This window comes from Fistularia commersonii, chromosome 7 (genome assembly GCF_037954325.1).
Source record: "Fistularia commersonii isolate RoL2024-O1a breed Wild chromosome 7, RoL_Fcom_v1.0, whole genome shotgun sequence".
NCBI classification, from domain to species: Eukaryota; Metazoa; Chordata; class Actinopteri; order Syngnathiformes; family Fistulariidae; genus Fistularia; species Fistularia commersonii.
The window spans coordinates 19131137-19150162 of NC_141290.1; the positions used below are offsets into that span (position 1 = coordinate 19131137).

Genomic DNA, 19026 nt, shown 5'->3' on the forward strand with positions numbered 1-19026 from the left:
GTGCCGAACACTGGACGACTCTGAGGGTCCATCACTGGGTGATTGGTTGTTTTTGTAAACATTTTCGCTATCTTTCAGTCAAACAAAACATCAGGACAATGTGCTTTCATAATGTGAAAAGTTTCAAGGCCAAAATGTCATAAAAAGTGCGTAAATCTTCACGTTCATTTTCCAACTGGAAATGTGGGAAACAGAATTAGTGCTTCTCATTTGTTAATGTAAGGGTTAGTTTTGCAACTTGCAGCCACAACTCTCAAAATAAAACCATGTATTTTTATTTGAAAAATTCCAGTTTACTTGGTTCAATGCCTTTCATGACCCAACAAGAAGGATCGTTCATTTGGAGTATACACACAAACAGCTAGCCCATTCTAGTGAATGTAATAATTTAGTAATGCTCGCAGTAGTTTTATAAAACCAGGCGCAAACAAGTCACACATTTATCTTTGATTTTCAGCAGAGGTTTGTGCCATGCTAAGACAACTGGCAATGAAGCAACAGGCTAAAAGTCAGTTTATAATTAGCCAGTGGGAAAAAAAAGGATAGCATGTTATCAGATGCAGTGGTGCTGTTTTTGTTTCTCTGTTTCAACTTCCTGTTTTTTGCCCTTGAAAAATAGAAGAAAAAATATTCTTCAATTTCACACCTGAAAAGTCCACATGACTGCAACAGAAAACATGTTGCTGGCTGACTCTTGTTACCATCTATGTATTTTTGTAATGCTTAATGGAAACTCTAGAACAATTAAACTAGTTGAGGTGATCCTGGATCATTTTAGCCTCTGCCTTCTTTGGTGCAGAGATGTGTATTTATTGTTTCTGTTTTGAGTAATATGACAATTTCTCCAACAGTTTTCCTGTTGCTTTTTGACAGGAAGTCTGGATGCATCCTTTCTTATCAATAACGCAACTATATTATAGAGTATTCGAGTGACAATTCAACCACACACTGTAGATATGCATGTTTCATAGCTTTTTCCCAGTGATCTCAACTTACTCTCTTGAATGTCTGGTTTCAATAAACCTTTAAAACTCTGTCAAATATTTTGACTCAATGTTGAACCAAGTACTGACTTCACATGACTTCTCTTATGGCTGCAGTGGTAAAAGCTATGGCCCACAAATGTAAAATTTTGGGAATTATCTAAGCTTCTAAGCGCAAGTAAGAGCATGAGAATACTTGAACCCTCAAAAAGAGTAGACATCTCAGATATGAAGGTTATGGTCTTTATGAACTGAGATGTGATGGCAGCAGCTTGAAGCCAATATCTGATACCCCTGACGATGTCAGTAACATCCTTTTTTTTCTTCTACTCTCTTTTACCCCAAGTTTGACTGACTGCTCACCATGTACAAGAAATTTCAGGGCACCCTTTCTTGGCTATCCTTTTTCCTTCCATCCTTTCTTACTTCTGTGCTCATACTCTCTTGTTCTTTCCCTGGGTTCCACTTGTGATCCATCTATTAAAGACAACCATCCCGCATAGCTGCTCTCCTCTTCCTCTTCACACATCAGAGATGAGTGTCCTGCTCCTCTTCCTCCACCCCAGTCGCTGCTTGATTGACGAACACCTACCAGGTAAAAAAAGATTTTTAGCATTTTTTTATTTCCCAAATCTGCCTTCTGACATAACTGATAAATCGTCCAATCACCTGCCAGCGGTTGCTCTCTTCTCCACCCCCTACTCCTCCTGCAAGCCCATTGGTACTCGGCTTCTTCTCCTGCATCTCTGGCTGGCTGTCATTTGTCACGTCCAGTGTCGGGTTGTCATGACAGCCGTTCTCCACAAAATGAAGCTCCTCAGCATGGAACTGCAAGATATATATGTTAAGGCAGCTGTTTATAGATGCATTATCTCTGCTGACTATCACAGCGGAGAGCAAATCATTTTTTGCGTTTATTTTTCAACAATAATATCCTGCCGAAACTACACTACCAAATACATAACTGACCAATTTACACTCTATTTCTAATATTGAACCCAAATGAACTTAACATACAGGTATGCACTGTAGCCAGCCAAGCATCTGGAATAACACAAAGTTGTTAATGTACCTAATATATAGCATATTAGTGTAGTACAATTTTCATTTTTTGCGCAGTGTCAGATAAAAAAAGTCACAATGCAACATACACATAACAAAAAACAACAACAAAGAAGGTCAACCAGGCCAATTGTAAATAAATATTTACAAAACCAAAGACCTATAATGCTAATACTAGCAGCTACGCCCATTTTGTAGATGCATGGAAAGTACCAAAACTACATTAGTATCCAAAAGGTATCTGAGTGTAGGATGAGTTTCTGTACAAATACTAAGGTATTGTTGAGGTTCTTATTATACTGTATAATCATATCCTCTAAAAGAAGTTGTAGTCTCTTTTTAGTATAGAAAGCCCAAGTTTCTCCATGTTGTGACTTGGAACTTCGACAGCAGCTTTTGGTTTAAAAAATCTGTCTGGTCCGAGTGAGTTTTCCCACCGTGCTCTTGGTCACAGGCAGTCGTCTTTGCCAGCAGATGTAAATGAATCCGGACGTGATGATGACCATGCAGACGGAGCCGATGATCACCAGAACCACAAACAGCTTACTGTAGTCGCTGCGTGTTTTACTGGGTTGAGGCTGGCAGCTCTTGGCGGCACTGTAGTTCTGGATGCCCACCTGAGGAAGCCCATACCGGCTTAACTGGTTACTCTTGCACTTTTACAACATTTGTATGTTTTACAGATGTACCTGCACAATGCCTGATCAAAACAATCAATACATAAATGACAAATAATAATATTGGCTGTAAAGTTAAACCGAAATATGCAACCACAAAATTAGTTTTTTGTGTAAAACAAATAATTTTCTTCATGAAAAGGGTCATTTTTCTACATAAATAAACATTATAAAGGCATTTCAGTTAAACACTTGTTATTAAAAAAAAGAGTGTTGTTTCTGGTGTCTTGCAGAGTGACCTCAGAAATGATGGACAAACCAAATTGTTCATCTGTCATTAGACCTCTCCTGGTGGCATATTTAAAAACTAGAACGCATCTGAAAAAAGAAACTCTATACAAACAGTTATTTTTGACAACTTACATTATTTAAATTTTCCCTGATCTCACCCAGCATGCCCAGCACCTCCTCGGTGGCTATCACTCCTGAAAGAGAAAAGTCATTTAATTTTTTTAAACTTATATCACATAGTAAACCCCTTTTCATGAAAAGATTGATAAGTTGTTTGCATGAATGATGAAAATACAAATGATTTACTTCCTGTTTACACTCAGCTTTGTAAATGGCAATAACCATTAAATTAATCTAATATTCCAACATCTTCATTTCTTTTGTTTAAGGATTTGTCCCAGTTAACACAAGTGTATTGTCTGGCAAAACTGCACTCTTATCTTTGTTTTTATGTCTCTTAAAATTTGTCCATTTTACAAAATGTAAGGGGCGAACAATTCGTCTAAAATCGCAGTAAAAGCACCAGCTGTGATTAGTATGACCAAACTGGTTGCAAGCTCTAAGTGTGGAATTCACTTATGATATAATTTTGCAAATCCAAATAAAACACCTTAACTGACATGATAAAAGTATCAATACTCTTGGGGCAGCAGTGGCGTATGGCATGTATCAGCCTGTTAGTGTGTGTATGTGTGTGTGTGTGTGTGTGCGTGTGTGTGTGTGTGTGTGTGTGTGTGTGTGTGTGTGTGTGTGTGTGTGTACCATGTTCAGAGGCCACATTCATCAGCAGCTGGTGCTGCTGGTCTTTATTTTTGCTCAGGTAAAGAACCCAAGATCCCTCAGGGCTGTTCATTCTTCTTGCAAAAACCTGCTCCAGTATTTTTAAGAACCTCACTCCCCGGTCTGCAATGAAGTCATCCTGTCAAACACACACACACACACACACACACACACACACACACACACACACACACACACACACACACACACACACACATATTCCGGTACATGTAACCTCTTGATTTTTTAATCATGTTTCAGTCCAGAGAACACATTGAGTGTCTGCTTGTGTTTAAGGGATGGAGGAAAATCAGAGCTTCTTGATATAGACATGGCCAATATGCATTACTCCTGACCTTGGTGCAGGAGTTCAGATAAGAAAGTTCAGATGAATTTATCTCTATCCAGTTAGCTTTTGAATGGAACCACAACTTCATCTTAAGGTAGGGTTATTAAACTACAGAAGGGGAAGATTCATATTTGGAGTACAAAACTAATTTCAGATTGGCGTATCATCTGAATTCTTCATTTTTCAAATGAAAGCACATACAGTGGGGAGAACAAGTATTTGATACACAGCTGAATATTCAGCTTTTCTCAATTACAAAGCATGAAGTCTGTAATTCTTATCATAGGTACTCTTCAACTGTGAGTGCCAGAATCTAAAACAAAAATCCAGAAAATCACATTATATATTTAAATAATGAATGTGCTTTTTATTGCATAACAAGTATTTGATCACCTACCAACCAGTAAGAATTGCAGCTCTGACAGATCTCTTAGGTCTTCTTCAAGAAACCCACCTGTTCTCCACTCATTACCTATATTAACTGCAGCAGTTTGAAATCGTGACCTGTGTAAAAGACACCTGTCTACACACTCAATCGAATAAACTCCAACTTCTACACAATGACCAAGACCAAAGAGCTGTGTAAGGACATCAGGGATAAAATTGCAGACCTGCATAAGGCTGGGATGGGCTACAGGACAATAAGTTGGTCGAGAAGGCAAAAACTGTTGGCACAATTATTAGAAAATGGAAGAAGTTGGAGATGACGGTCAATCTCCCTCGGTCTGGGGCTCTATGCAACATCTCAACATGCAGGAAATCAACGATCATGAGGAAGGTGAGAGATCAGCCCAGAACTACATGACCAGACCTGGTCAATGACCTGAAGAGAGCTGGAACCACACTCTCAAAGAAAACCATTAGTAACACACTCCGCCGTCATGGATTATAATCCTGCAGCACACACAAGGTCCATCTGAAGTTTGCCAATAACTATCTGGATGATCCAGAGGAGGGAATGGAAGACGGTCACGTGCTCTGATGACACAAAAATAGAGCTTTTTGGTCTAAGCTCCACTCGCTGTGTTTGGAGGTAAAAGAAGGATGAGTACAACCCTGAGAACACCATCCAAATCGTGAAGCATGGAGGTAGAAACATCATTCTTTGGGGATGCTTTTCTGTAAAGTGGACAGGACGACTACACCGTATTCAGGGGAGGGTGGATGAGGCCATGTATAGCAAGATCTTGGCCAACAACCTCCTTTCCTCAGTAAAAGACTTGAAGATGGGTCGTGGCTGGGTCTTCCAGCATGACATGAAAGTCCTTATTGCCCAGCGGCTACCCCGAAGCCTGACGGATATAGAGAAGCTCTATATGGAGTGGGCCAAAATCTGGCCAATTGTAATATTTCTGAAATATTTCAGTACTAGATCCTAAGCTCTGTTTTTCTGATGTATCAAATACTTATAAAATGCAATAAAATACAAATTAATTACTTTAAAATCATAAAATGAGATTTTATGGATTTTTGTTTTAGATTCCATCACTCACAGTTGAAGAGTATCTATGATAAAAATGACAGACCTCCACCAGCTTTGTAAAATCAGCAGTGTATCAAATATTTGTTCTCCCCACTGTGATTGTCAGTAAATATGTGCAACCATTAAAACTGAGAATACCCATTTTGTTAAGTTGCAGAGCCTCGCAGTCTGCTGTTTTCGGTTCATGGTAAACCAGATAGAAAAAAAAGGTTTGAGGATCATTTCAAACTCTGACTTGTCTGATTGTAGCAGATACTTCTTTATTTGGTCAATTTGACTTTATGGGACATTTAGGACGTGCATGTTTGTATGAACTTACACAGCTGAAGTTTTGCATCATGTTCAGGATGACAAAGCCTCGAGCCGTCAGCCACCTCCACTCCACACACAGGACCTGCACAGAGTCGGAAAGTAAAGACAAAACCATAGTAATGTTGGATGTTTTGTCAAATGCCCAGATATTTAATTAAAGACTTATAAAGTTCATGTGCGATCAGCTAATGCAGACTAAATTGTAATATCTAAAGTGTAGTAACATGAATTTACAGGATTGAAAATGAACTGTCTGTGATCAACAGGAAAGGAAAGGCTACCATTTTTTAAAATATGTTTCAATATTTCATTGAAAAAAAATTAAATGCAGTTGTTATACACTTGAAAGGATAGGTGTAAAAGTGCTGAGACCAGTGATGCTGTATGGCCTAGAAACAGTTACAATGACGAAAAGACAGGAGGCAGAGCTAGAGGTCGCAGAGATGCTGATGCTAAGGATCGCTTTGGGAGTGACCAGGATGGATAGGATCAGGAATGAGTCTATTAGAGAAACAGCAAATGTTAGAGGAGAAGCCAGACTGAGATGGTTCGGTCACGTACAAAGGAGGGATAGTGAATATATTGGGAGAGAGAGGAGGATACAGAAAATAGAGTTAGATAGAGAAGTTAGATTTGCTGTGGCGACCCCTGAAGAGAAAAGCCGAAAGGAGAAGAAGAAGCTGTTGCTATACAGTCTTTTCCCATCATTATTTTAAAAGGCCATTAGTACCCCTTCCCCCTGCCCCAAACGCTTATATTTAGGTCTATGACATCAGTGATATAAAATGTTTACATAACAAAAAGGTTTTTTAACATGGCCTGAAATTTTTCCCAGGAAATTCTAAAAAAAACTCTACTCTACAAAAAGTAAGACTTATGAGAAAATAAACTACATTTTCAAATTGAGAATTAAATTGAGAATTATTATTATTGAGTGGGATTTGAATGTGAAGCAATTATTTCTTGTTTAATAAAAATACAAGGGTTTTTGATTTTTTTCCCAGTGGGAATAGTTGAAAATGTCTGTAATTCTTTTAATTTGCTGGATGAAAGAATGGGCCCGATTTGCCATAACGGCTGGAATAAGGTCACTGGTAGAGTTAAAGTCAGTTAAATAATTAAAACGTCAACAGAAATAGGGCGCGCTGAGTCGTTTTCAACTGTCAGTGGGATGAGTGATGCTGAAGTTCACCTGCTGGGGTTCCCTCCTCTGCGGGGGCACGGTTGTCTCTAGCATATCCTGGGTTGCATCAGTAACTTCCACCGTTTGAGAGTTATTTGTGGGGAGAGGGATGACTAGTCTCTTGTCCTCTGGCTCCATCTTTGTCCATCCATCCTGCTCTTCATCACCTCTGTCTTCCGTGGTAACCCCTGAGGAAAATCATTGTGAAAATCCATAAAACCAAACTAGGGACTTTTTTCTCTTCCCTCCTCATGGTTTCATGTTAAAAAGGCTTGACACTGGAGGTTTGATCCTTCCTGGTGCACCGAGACGTAATGAGAGAGAAGCAGCAACATATTTGTCGCCACTGACTTCTGGTCAAAGAACAGGTGTGTTTTTTTTTCAAATAATCACAATACAAAAATTATTAAGGCATCACATGCCATCGGCTTAAACATTTTTCTAACAAGTTCAAGATAGAGGAACAGAGGGGCGAAACATGTATCAAAAAACAGAAAAATCCTGTGCAAAAAAAACTAAATCTAAACAAGGATAAAATACATTTTCAAAAATAAATCAATTTTTTGAAGATGTGATTTGAATATATCAAGATGGCTTTTTTAGCCACTAATAGCATTATTACAGAAAAATAGCAGGGGGTCATTGGAGACCCTAAGTTGCAAAGGTGGGTGAATGAATGAGTGAAAGGAGGTAAACCACGCCTCTCACCCAATGACAGGAAGGATAGACTACAGCCATCCCGCAACCGTGAGCGCAGTATACAAGGCACAAATAATGAGTGTTTGAATTAATTAATGAACTGGGTCAATCATTTTAAAAATTCATGCAAGTGCGTTGCAGTTTACTGTTCATTAGCAAGTCTGTATTTTGAACTCTTGGCTCATTGTGTTACTGATGTGATGCATCTTCACGAGATCCAGAGCCAGATTCTCACCTTTAACCCTGTTGATGTCATCTTCCTCCATGCTGGGCTGCAGGGGCTCTCTGCTGGGAACCATGCCGGCCTCCGGTGCAGTTGGATTCTGGGTGAATCCATGGGTGAGTGAAATGTCTGTTTCTTCTTCTTCCTGCTGCCTATGAGGTTCTTCATCTTCAGTCTTCTCTGTATAAACAAAGAACAAAAATTATAGTACGATTAGAGACAGCTCTTTTGTCCAATCTGCTATCAAATAAGTTTTTATTAAAAATGATTCCATGGAAATTCAGACTAAACCTTGGAATTCTCGAATTTTTCATCACAGTCAAACATCACCTTATACTGCACAAAGAAATTGCTAAACTAAAATTCTAGTTGAGAAACTCTTTTTTACATTGGCACAGGCTTTATTATGACAGGAGGGACGTTATGACAGCATTTCTACCAGCCAATCTTGAAAAATATTATACCAGTTGTTATGGTTTATTATGAAATTGTTAAACAACGTTTTAAACATGTTGTCATTCCAACATTTTTAAATTTATTTGACATGCACTCTGGCAAGTTCCACTAGCCATTGAATACCAACTGTCATTTTGGCAAATAAAAACATTAGTTAAACTGCCAAAATTGTAAATTAAAGAAACTTTTACTGCTGTCCTTACAGCAGTAAATAAAAATTATAATAATGAGTAGCTATAACAGAAGCTATAACTGTGGGGCTGAATAGATAATGATAATTCATAACTTAATAAGTTAATAATAATTCATATTTTTAATATTGTTAAAAAGCAGTCAAAATGTTAATAGCGCATAAAAACGTTACTCTCAGTTTTACATTTAGAAAAGCATTCTCATTATGCATTAGAGTCACAACGCATTATGGGGTAAAATTCAGTCATGTGGACTAGAATCTACGGTCCTTCCTACTACTTATAAAGCTTCAGAAAGCAAAGGATTTAAATTAAAAAGTTGTTTTGAGGCTTAATTAATAAGTCTGGGAATTCCAAGTGCCTTGCTTGTGGTGTTAGAGATCATTTTTAGCAACTTGTCAATCACTGCTGCTAGCTTTGCCGCCGAAACCTGTTAGCCAAGAACAGCGACGTCAATGGCCGTTAGCATAGCAATAGCACCATCCAGTGGTGTATATTGGAGCATTAGCCTGGCTGTCACTTGCTAATCTTGCTTGCTCGTTACATGATGGGTGTAATGCTAATGTTAAAGCCTAATATTTGAGCTGTGAACACGGTGATTCAGAATGCTAGGTGTATACATTTTCATTATTTCTCCCATATTATTTCAGTTTCACCTGTGATTTCGTGGGCAATCAGTTGTGACTTTCATCTGTCAGTTGCTCGGTTACATCTGTCACCATTTAGAAAAGGGAGCGAGACGCTGTGATCCTGACTCATGAATCCGAGTTTGGCCTGCTGGCTATCTGTGTAAATACGCAACACATGGTGGGAACAGTAAAATACCTTTTGCAAAACTCCCCAGCAGTGCAAAGTCTGTTCCTGTGTCGGTCTCGGGAGTGGCAGTTCCACGGGCTTCAACAGCAGCATCAGGAGATGCACTGGTTGTCGTGATCGAGGCGTGCAGGACATCGAAACCACTGGAGTGTCCGTCTTCTTCAACTTCAGCCTCCCAAAGCTCTCTATCCTCTGTCCCCTAAATGGTGCAAATGGGAAAAAAAAAACAAGAATAGACAAAGCTATAGAACTACATTTGTCTTAAACTGGGACACTGCTCTTTCTCATCTTTTGCCATATTATGTTCACAGTTTTGTTTTTTTAAGTAAACGACATTAGTTCACATTTTGAATATTGGTTACATTAAGGCAAAAGGCAGGATACAGTACAAAAAGGGGTATTAACAAAGCAGAATGAATGGCTACTTTTAATTCTCCTTTTTGGATTTATTTGGATCTGATTATGTTGAAAGTCTGGAGCAGACAAGATTGAATTATCGTCTCTTCGTCAAAGTAGCTGATGGTCAAACAGGAAGGTAGCAGGAGAATTGTTACGTCCTCTCTCAGCCTGGATAACAGAACCTGGAGGTTCAATTACTTTTAGCATCACGTGACTAAACAGCCTTTTATAGAAATGAGGGGAGGCCTCGCTTCCTGTTCTGATGCAGACTGCCGGAGTGAGTTATAATCCAGTGAGGTAAACAGATTAATCATCCCATAAATAAAGGGGAACTTGTTATCGAGTTTTTCTACTATTTAAACCCATAAGAGAGACTCCTTTTTTGCAGGTTCCTCAATCTGGGATTAAAAGTCTCTCAAAGAAAATATTAAAAAGTGTCCTCAAACAAGAACTGACTTTTCGATCGAGGTGTTTGTCTCCCTCTAATCCAGGTTTTCTGTGAAGGTCAGTTGCCTGAGTTGGCCGATGTGAAATGGATGATCTTCTGAGTACCTGCAGAAAATGGGAACATTTGTAGCGTCACAGTAATAAAACCACCATCATCTTGAAGCCAATGTATTTTCTGACCTCAGGAACTAAAAGTCTGGTTCTCCGCATAAATTGTATTAAAGGTGAAACGCGACAGATTCAAGATGGAGTGTAGGAGCATCTTGATTACATTGCATTACAGTCATTTGGCAGACGCTTTTATCCAAAGCGACTTACAGGAAGTGCAATTCAGTCACCGAAGATCCAGTCGTCGGAAGTCAGAAGTGACCACTCAACCAAATAGCCATCTCAGAACCATATACATACATACATTCATTTCATCCTTATATTTTTTATATAAGGATGAGGGCTAAGTGCAATTAGTAGGGTAGTTCTTGGTGAAGAGGTATGTTTTAAGCTCACGGTCAAAGATGGGCAGCGACCCCGCACATTAATTGCCGTAAAAATCAATGTGCATTCAGATAAACATTATCGGGGCATTATTTTCCAATCCTCACCTCCAGGACAGGGGACACGTGATGCTCATGGAGCCGGGGATCAGGCACCTCATAAGGGGAAGAGCTGCTGGGCTGGTTGGAGCTGGAAAGGTGGAAAGATGGATTGTAGCCTGCATGAAATAAAAAGAAACTGGTCAAGAACTTCTGTGATAATATTTCTCATGAATAAACGTAAAGCCTCTACGTCCTCAAAAAGGCTGTCATCCTGGACACATCTATTTTATGCCTCGTGTCCGAGAACTGTTGTGTGACTGTTCAGGAATTTGAAGAGGGCAAGGTTATGCTTGTTTTCTGTGTGATTTTGGGGTTGCTGGGAATGATGTGGTTGTGGTTTGGGGTGCAATAAATTCTGGTGTCTTTTTACCTGGAATTGAGCGGGAACAATTAGTTGTATTGCAAGCTTGTGTGGCGTGGCTGTGGCCAACAACAGCTATTGCTCATTAAACAGAAGTTTTACCATCACCCGTGCATTTCCCTGATTAAACCGCTACAATATGTGATGCATCTTGTAAGGCGTACAAAAACATGCTAATGGCTAGTAACTCTTGGAACACGGTATTCCAAATATTGTGTGTAGAAGAGTGCGACTGTCAATTTGATGGTGACAAATTGGTAAAGGCTGAAAGAAGAGTTGGGAGAAAATCCATCCTGTCACATTACACTTTCTCGCAGCGGCTTTATCATATTAAACACCCTGAAACAAGGAACAGGACTGTCACACTCTGCCATTGTTACCTTGCTGTTGCTATATTGTCATTGTTTCAGTTGGCGTGTGATGTGTGGGCGGAGGCTATGACAATTTCCTCCGAAGTTCTGCACCCAAGTGCCTCGCGAAGTATAAAATGTGGCCAGAAATGAGCTGTAGTAGCAAAACAAAGTCTTTGCTTCTTGTGGAGCATGTAGAGGCCTTTAGGGTGTAGACACACCACGAACCCAAAGAGGACTTTCTCAAAGAGACTGATAATCAAGTGTTCCAAGAGGACAAGACAGACTTCCTGTCGGTGGTTCACGCTACGTACCAATCATAGTATCCAGATCAGGTGACGTGTGATTGCCCGCTAAAATGTCCAGGGAACTTCGGTATTCAGATCCTCCTCGACTGTCTTTCCTGTCCCTGTCCTCACCCCCGTCTCTCTCCCATTCCTCCTCTCCGGCTCGCCTCTCCCGGTCCTCCTCTCCTCTGTCTCTGTCCTCTGCGTCAGTCCCATAGAAGCCGGACGCCTCCAGGGAGGCGTCTGCGACTCCAGGCCCCGCGAGGTGCCCCGTCTCGGGTTCAGTGAAGTCCATGTGTCCCGGGTATCCGTCCACATCCTGGGGAACCACGAGATGAACCATTCGCTAGAAACAGATAATCACAGATTAGTTAGAGCCATCACTAAATAAAGCAATAAAAAACAGGTGTTCCACAATATCTAAAAAACCCAAAAGAAAAACAGTAGAGAATCTCCCGCTGCATAATTTCAGTGTGTATTTATGTACTCGGTTGCTAGTTTATGATGTCATTCTTTCCATGCTGAATAAGATGAAAATGAACCTGCTGTCAAAGCGATTTGCTGGAGGATTCCAAATCAAACAGAAAAAAGCCCAAAAGAGCTGAGGCACAAAAAAAAAAAAAAACATAATAAAAATGGTAAAAGCAAACAAGCTCTAGTTTTTAAAGGCACCTGCTCTGTCAAAAAGACCCTAAGTGGGTTAAGTAGAGACTGTTTTTTAATAAACCAGTAATAAGAAAGCAAAAAAGTTTTTGATTCTTTTGATTTTTTCTTAAAAAAATGTATGGCCATGTATAATGACAATTACAACAGAATTGGAAATATTGACTCAGAAAGGAATTGCAAAAAGGAAACCATCATTACAACTGTTTGAAAAAGGCACAGAGAAATATTATAGTTTTTTCTCAGTAAATGCTAATTCTGATGATCTTCTAATTTCTTTCCCCCTAACTTTCAGCTATTTTTACCGTAATTTCAACCAAGCATTCGGCATTTCTATGTAATTTAATATAAATTCAGTGAAATAAAGTCTAATTTACAAATAACTCCTCCTGATTAGCTAAACTTTCAAGTGACTTCAGGCAAATCTTCCCGGCAAAATATTTGACTATTTTCCAATACATTATTACCAATTTACTTGTAATATGGCAACCCGTTTTGGCATTCATTTGTAATAATGTTTTGTCAATGTTTTGACACATAACTAGTTGGAAGAACTTTATTTGCTAACACATCTAGTGTCCACTTTTCCTTTTAGAAATATCAGCTATTTAACAAGAGTAATGCAATATTTGCAAAAAGACAGAGAGCAAGGCAGAAATATTGCTTTTCATTCACGTGTCCTAATTTCACGTGTCCCATTATTTCAGCTTTTTAAGGCAACTTTACCTCCATCTCATCTTTGATATTTGCATTTTCATCCAGCATCGCTGAGGCTCTGATCCTGTCCTGAACGGCGGGCGTCTGGACGGGCCTAGACTTATTTGCTGAGTCTGTCTTGGCTTCGGATATCTCAAGGACGCCTGGCCAACTCATGTCGTGAACCAGGTGAGGCTGGACGCGGACCAGGCTGTCAGCCAAGTGGCGTTTGGCTCGGACCAGCTCCTGGACGAACTGAGCCCGGGCAGAGCTCTCATCCTGGAACAGACGGGGTAGCGGTGGGGCAAGGGGGATGACGCGGGGGGATGAACCCAGCCTGAAGGCCTGGCAGCTGGACAGAAAACCTGTGGGAAGCGAGGAAAACACTTTCAAGATAATGGATAATCCAGTATGATACCACAAAAAAAGCTTTGAGTTCGACATGCTTTGTTTTTTTTTTTAATATCTTCACTTCTACTTTATTTTGAATACAATCCTGGGAGGGGGGGGGGTCTCTAATTATTAGTGCTTTCATCACCTTGCAGTGTTAAAGTGCTTTACACTTCACAAACACACATATAAACACACTCAAACCAATTCTCAGACCATTGGGATCAGTTGGGGGTTTGGCATCTCGCCCGAGGAAGCTTGGACATGCAGGCATGGGGAGCTAGGAATCGAACCTCCAACCTTCAAATATGTGGGACAGCCTGCTGAATCAATACATTGGAGGATACAGCTATAAAAATCACAATGAGCTTCTGTTCTTATTGCTTCAAATCTGCAGGGGTCCATAAAATGTGGTCTTCTTAGGTTGACAGCAGTAAAAATACCTAGAACTACCCCGCCTCGGTTCTCACGCAGGCCGAAGAACATGCCACTAGCATCACTTGCTGAAAATACTATCAGGCAACCTTCAGGGACTGCTCTGCGGACTCTGAGAGTGTCATCACCGCGGGCAACCGGGTAATCTACCAATGTGTCCAAAGAGACAGACATTAAGCACGGTGGGGAAGGATGGATCCCTCATTCGAAGGAGGGGGGAGATTCGCTCATCGTCTGTGAGACTCACAGGACAGTCATGCGGTCGCTGAGGTGAGAGGAAGCAGATTTTCACCCCAAAGACATTGAATTGGTAGCTGATAAACAGAGCTGATAGTCAGACAGGTTTATGTCTTATTAAGGACATTTTTTTTAGAAAAAGGAAGTATGCGGATTGTACCTGTGTGAGATTATTTAAGTTATCATCTTCTACTTCTGTTTTTTGAAGTTCAGGCATTTATGAAATACAACATAAAAACTTTTAAATGAGCATGTGAGTGAGAGACTGAATGGTTGTCTGTCTCTATATGGGGTCCGGTGATCAACAGGTGACCGGCCCAGTTAAAACCCGGCCTGTCGCCAAATGCTGGCTGTGATTTGCAGTCCAACTAAAACTCAGAGTGCAGGATACACAGTGTAGGTAAAAACTGATTATTTAATATTTTATTCAACTTCTGTCTGCATCATATTAATCGCCTTAATGATTTTACACTTTGCATAAATAATCCTCTTAGCTTGTAAATTCTATTGAGACTTTTACCTGCGCTTCCTGTCTGACCGTCACTTCACTGCCTGCACTGAATGAAAAATAAAACAAGAACTGGCAATAACTAGAAATGGAAATGTCTTTCAACAGACCCTAAAAAAATATTTTTTCCACCTCTTTTTCTGTTCACAATTGTCTAAAAGCAACAAAATAATGGCATTTCCTGTTTGAACATCTCATTTGAGATGTTAAAATGATGCACCTCGGTAGCTGCACTGATCTCTCATTGATTTTTCAATATGCAGCTCTGGGGTTTGAAAGTGACCATTAAAAGCCTGCAGAGGGTGTAAATTTACTGCATGTTCTGATGTACAGCGTTAGGACTCCCTCCGCCCGACCACAGGCTCCGACCTGCGCTGCAGCCGAAACCCTCCAAAGTAAAAGCGTCTGGGTCCAGCAGGGACCCTTTCAGTTTTCCGGTCCCTTCACAGGGACTTTTTCTGCATGGAAATGTGAACAAAAGGGAGATTATCAATGACAGCAGGTGTTATGTAATCAATCACCAAGTCTTTTTATGGAAACCTATTAATAAACTCTAACATCTGTCCATTTAATCTCATCCCAAAAGCACCACTCATGTCGCACATCCAGCTGCAAGCACTGCCCAGTGACCTTGAAAACATGTCCATAAATTAAACTTGGCAGAGTAATTACTTTACAAAAAGTCTTTGCACAATGAGTCCCTGCAGTGACCGAAATGCTGAGTTAGCCTTATGGGCTTAACGCTGAGGTAGCTATGGTGTTCATTGGCATGTGTGTATCTGTGTATGTGCGGTCCGACACAAGGATATGATACCCTTAAAGATGCCTCTAAGAGGGATAATCAAATCAATTCATGCATCACATCGACCAACAGGGCCAGATCATCAACCTTTCACATATACTTGTTTGCGTTACCTGGTCCTTCAACAGCTATAAAATATACGAGTTCACATTCAGTTAATTTCTATCAGAGATGAAGATGCTGAGGTTCTCTTTGGGAGTGACAAGGACGGATAGGATCAGGAATGAGTCTATCAGAGGGACGGCGCATGTTAGATGTTTTGGAGAGAAGGTCAGAGAAGCCAGACTGAGATGGTTCGGCCATGTATAGAGGAGGGATAGTGAATATATTGGTCGACGGATGCTGGAATTGGAGCTGCCAGGCAGGAGTAGAGGAAGACCAAGGAGAAGATTTATGGACGTAGTGAGAGAGGATATGAAGGTAGTTGGTGTGAGAGGAGGATACAGGTTGATTCACTGTAGCGACCCCTGAAGGGAGAAGCCCAAAGGAGAAAAGGATGAAGACGACATGTGATTAATTTTTATATTGACCGGATGCTAAATCACCAAACGTTCGCATGACCTGCTGAAAATGTACAAGTGTCTGGGGGGTTTGAAACAGTAAAAACCTACAAACAGTTCCAATTTTCTGCTTTGAAGGAAGTTTATGGTAGGAAGAATGCAAGGAGTTGGCGTTGGCAAGAACTTTCTGTAAAAAAGGGGGTCAAAAGTGAAAAATAAACAAATCTGAATTTTCTTGAATTTATTTGAGGGAGATTGCTTAAGAGTGAGAAGGTCTTATGAATTACTTTTAGTTTGTATTGCATGTATGTATTAAGAAATTTGACTAAAGGGAGAGCAAAGCATGAATGCGCGTTGCCAATGCATAGTACTCCACATATGGCGCCTGGCACTGCCCTCTGGAATTAGGTGAAACGCAGACTGTCTCTTAAGAAATGACCGGTTTGACCTGTCCTGATTTGATCCGATTGTTCTGAAGACATTTAAGAGACACGAGGTAGAGTCATCTGATCTCCATTTGCGCAGCCTAGAGCTCGGGCAGAGTGTGAGCACAGGAAGTCTCTAAGTCATTATTCCTCTTCAGAGTTTTGTCCTCGGTGCCAGACGACGTGATCAGTGTCTTAACCTTCAAATGTGACAGAATGATGAGATGAGTTGTACTTTAATGATCCCATGCTTAGGAAATTGTTTCGCAGCAGCAGCAGGACATACAAGGACTCATCTAAGACCCGTGTACTGCAGACTTCTGATATTATCTATGGCTGCCATACCTTGTACTTTGATTCTCTGATTTGTTTTTCAGTAAAGCGCCCCCCACGGTTAGCACGGAAACTGTCAGATCATCGTATCAGTAGCAGGTAAAAAGAAACTGTGTGTTTTGCTTTATCGGGCAAAAAAATATTCTTCCGGTATTCCACTCAGGGTCTCACACCAGCTTCGACCAGCCAGGATGATTCCTCTTAATTTAACAGACACAAACCCCCACTTTACAAAAATAATATCTGTTTTTCTCTGCAGGTCAACAGCAAGCCAACGTTGTCCGTTACTGGTGTGTGTGTGTGTGTGTGTGTATATGTGTGTCTTTCAACACCCGTCTGATCAGCTTATTTTGGGCTGAAACCCTCCCCCAAATCCCCTTCTCCTCAGCTGGGAGACAGGGAGGGGGATGGAGAGGATTTTGACACAGACGGTGTTGGTGGGGGTCCCGAGGGACGGGGGGGTCAACGATTTGAAATTGTTGGAAAATGGCACTGTGTCCCCATTTCCTGTTGGATCATCATCCTCTTCTTCTGAATCACCTCAAAAATGCCATTATATACATAGGGCCTATATACATATCATTTGTACCTTTCCAAGCACTGCATTTAATGAATATTAAAAGATTTAAAACAGCATTTTGAATACATTTCTAATTTCAATGCTTTGTTTCTGAATGTATAAATGTTTCAATGTATTAGTCAGCTAATATTGTCTTATTTCAAATAATTAAAAAAAACACTAAAGTAGAAAAAAAATCTGAAAAATAACAAAAAAAATTAGCGAAAAAAATACATGTTTTTTGAAAAATAATCGTCATAAAATTAGGAACATTGCAGGTCTCCTCTGTGGGGCCAATAATAATCTTTTCACATCTGAATCAACAGAAACTGGCCTTAAAAATCTGTCGCGTGATTTCCTGTTCTGAATCACCTGGTATGATTCATGAATAAGCAGAATTCTGATCATTATAACGTTGCAATAGATCTTTGTAATAAATGTGTAATGAATATAGAGGCACCTATTTTTGCTGTACATTTTAAATGAGTAGCTAGATAGTTTTTGTTTTCAGGTTAAAAAAATCAATATCAATAATTGAGACTGAGCTACTTTGATTGTCTGACAGCGATCGATATTAGAACACTTCATTCGAAGACGAGACAAGGATCTATTTGTGTCTCCATTAAATAAATGAGTGAGTGCGCGTATCGGTGCGTGCACGCTGAAACGCCGCAGTGTGAGTGCTTTCCACGCACACAGAAAAAAAAAAAAAGCACGACCGTCAATAGAAGATGTGAATGAGGAAGAAATGATGACAGCTCTGCACAAGAACCACCACGGGGGCACACACACACACACACACACACACACACACACACACACCTCAATATGTGTGTGATTTTGGCCTCCTTTGCTCAAATATTGTGTTTCTGCCTTTTCGTGAGGATGGAGTGGAACACGACTCACCTGTCAGGGTGATGAAGAGGAGGAAGAGGGGGGCCGGCATGTCGCCCCTGCTGCTCCCGCCGGAGTGCACGCAGGAACCCTCCCCCGAAACGAACCCTCGATTCGGGGATTCGGGTTGAAGCCGGTCGGTCTGCCGAAGGATGCGGTTAAGCGGCGCTCATGGCAGCCGCTCCGGTGAGTCTGCCGGTTGACCGTCGGTCGGTTTGCCTGCTGGCTGTGAGGAGGCGACGGAGGGACTGCGTGAGATCTTCTGCTGCATCACCGGCCGCTGGAAAGAACCGGCCGGACGGTCGCTGGTTGTTTCGCCGAGTGACCGCTTGGTGTCGCTGTTGAGCCGTTAAATCTGATGGACTGCTGCGTTCAAGTTCCACCTCGTTTTTGTTTTTTTTTGGTTCTCCCTGCGGTGAGGTTTTGGGGTTTCCAGCCACTGAACTCAGGGGTTCTAAAAAAAAAAAAATAAATCAGTCTAGAAAATATCCTGAAAATATTTTGACACGTTTATGTCGCATTATTTTGAAATTACAGCCTTTCTCTGTGAACCTGTTGATCGGATTTTAGGGATGTGACGCAATAATCCTGGGGAAAAAGTGCTTTTCTTTCCAAATGAGGTCCAAAACCCCAGGATAAAAGGGCCAAACACTTGTGACCCTGCCATCCACCAAACCAGGTGGGACTGAATTAACTTGGGTT

The 19026-nt window shown here is 40.7% G+C and overlaps 1 protein-coding gene across 1 annotated transcript; it reads right to left on the reverse strand.

Moving 5' to 3' along the window:
- Nucleotides 1–1317: 1317 nt before the first annotated feature.
- podxl2 (podocalyxin-like 2) lies at nt 1318–18522 on the reverse strand. The gene is made up of 14 exons (XM_086150168.1): nt 18337–18522; nt 13272–13606; nt 11910–12228; nt 10891–11000; nt 10301–10396; nt 9455–9644; nt 7995–8162; nt 7070–7248; nt 5885–5959; nt 3716–3872; nt 3086–3147; nt 2483–2662; nt 1653–1811; nt 1318–1571 (listed from the first exon to the last, which is right to left on the reverse strand). The coding sequence occupies exons 1-14, from the start codon at nt 18374–18376 to the stop codon at nt 1512–1514; spliced, it is 2130 nt and encodes a 709-aa protein (XP_086006294.1). The 5' UTR covers nt 18377–18522; the 3' UTR covers nt 1318–1511.
- Nucleotides 18523–19026: the final 504 nt, after the last annotated feature.

Coding starts and splice junctions, on each gene's coding strand:
- podxl2 (XM_086150168.1), bottom strand. CDS start 18,376: ATGCCGGCCCCCCTCTTCCTCCTCTTCATCACCCTGACAG. Junction 12,229..13,271: donor ATATCAAAGATGAGATGGAG/GTAAAGTTGCCT, acceptor ATCTGTTTCTAG/CGAATGGTTCATCTCGTGGT. Junction 11,001..11,909: donor TGATCTGGATACTATGATTG/GTACGTAGCGTG, acceptor TATTTCATGCAG/GCTACAATCCATCTTTCCAC.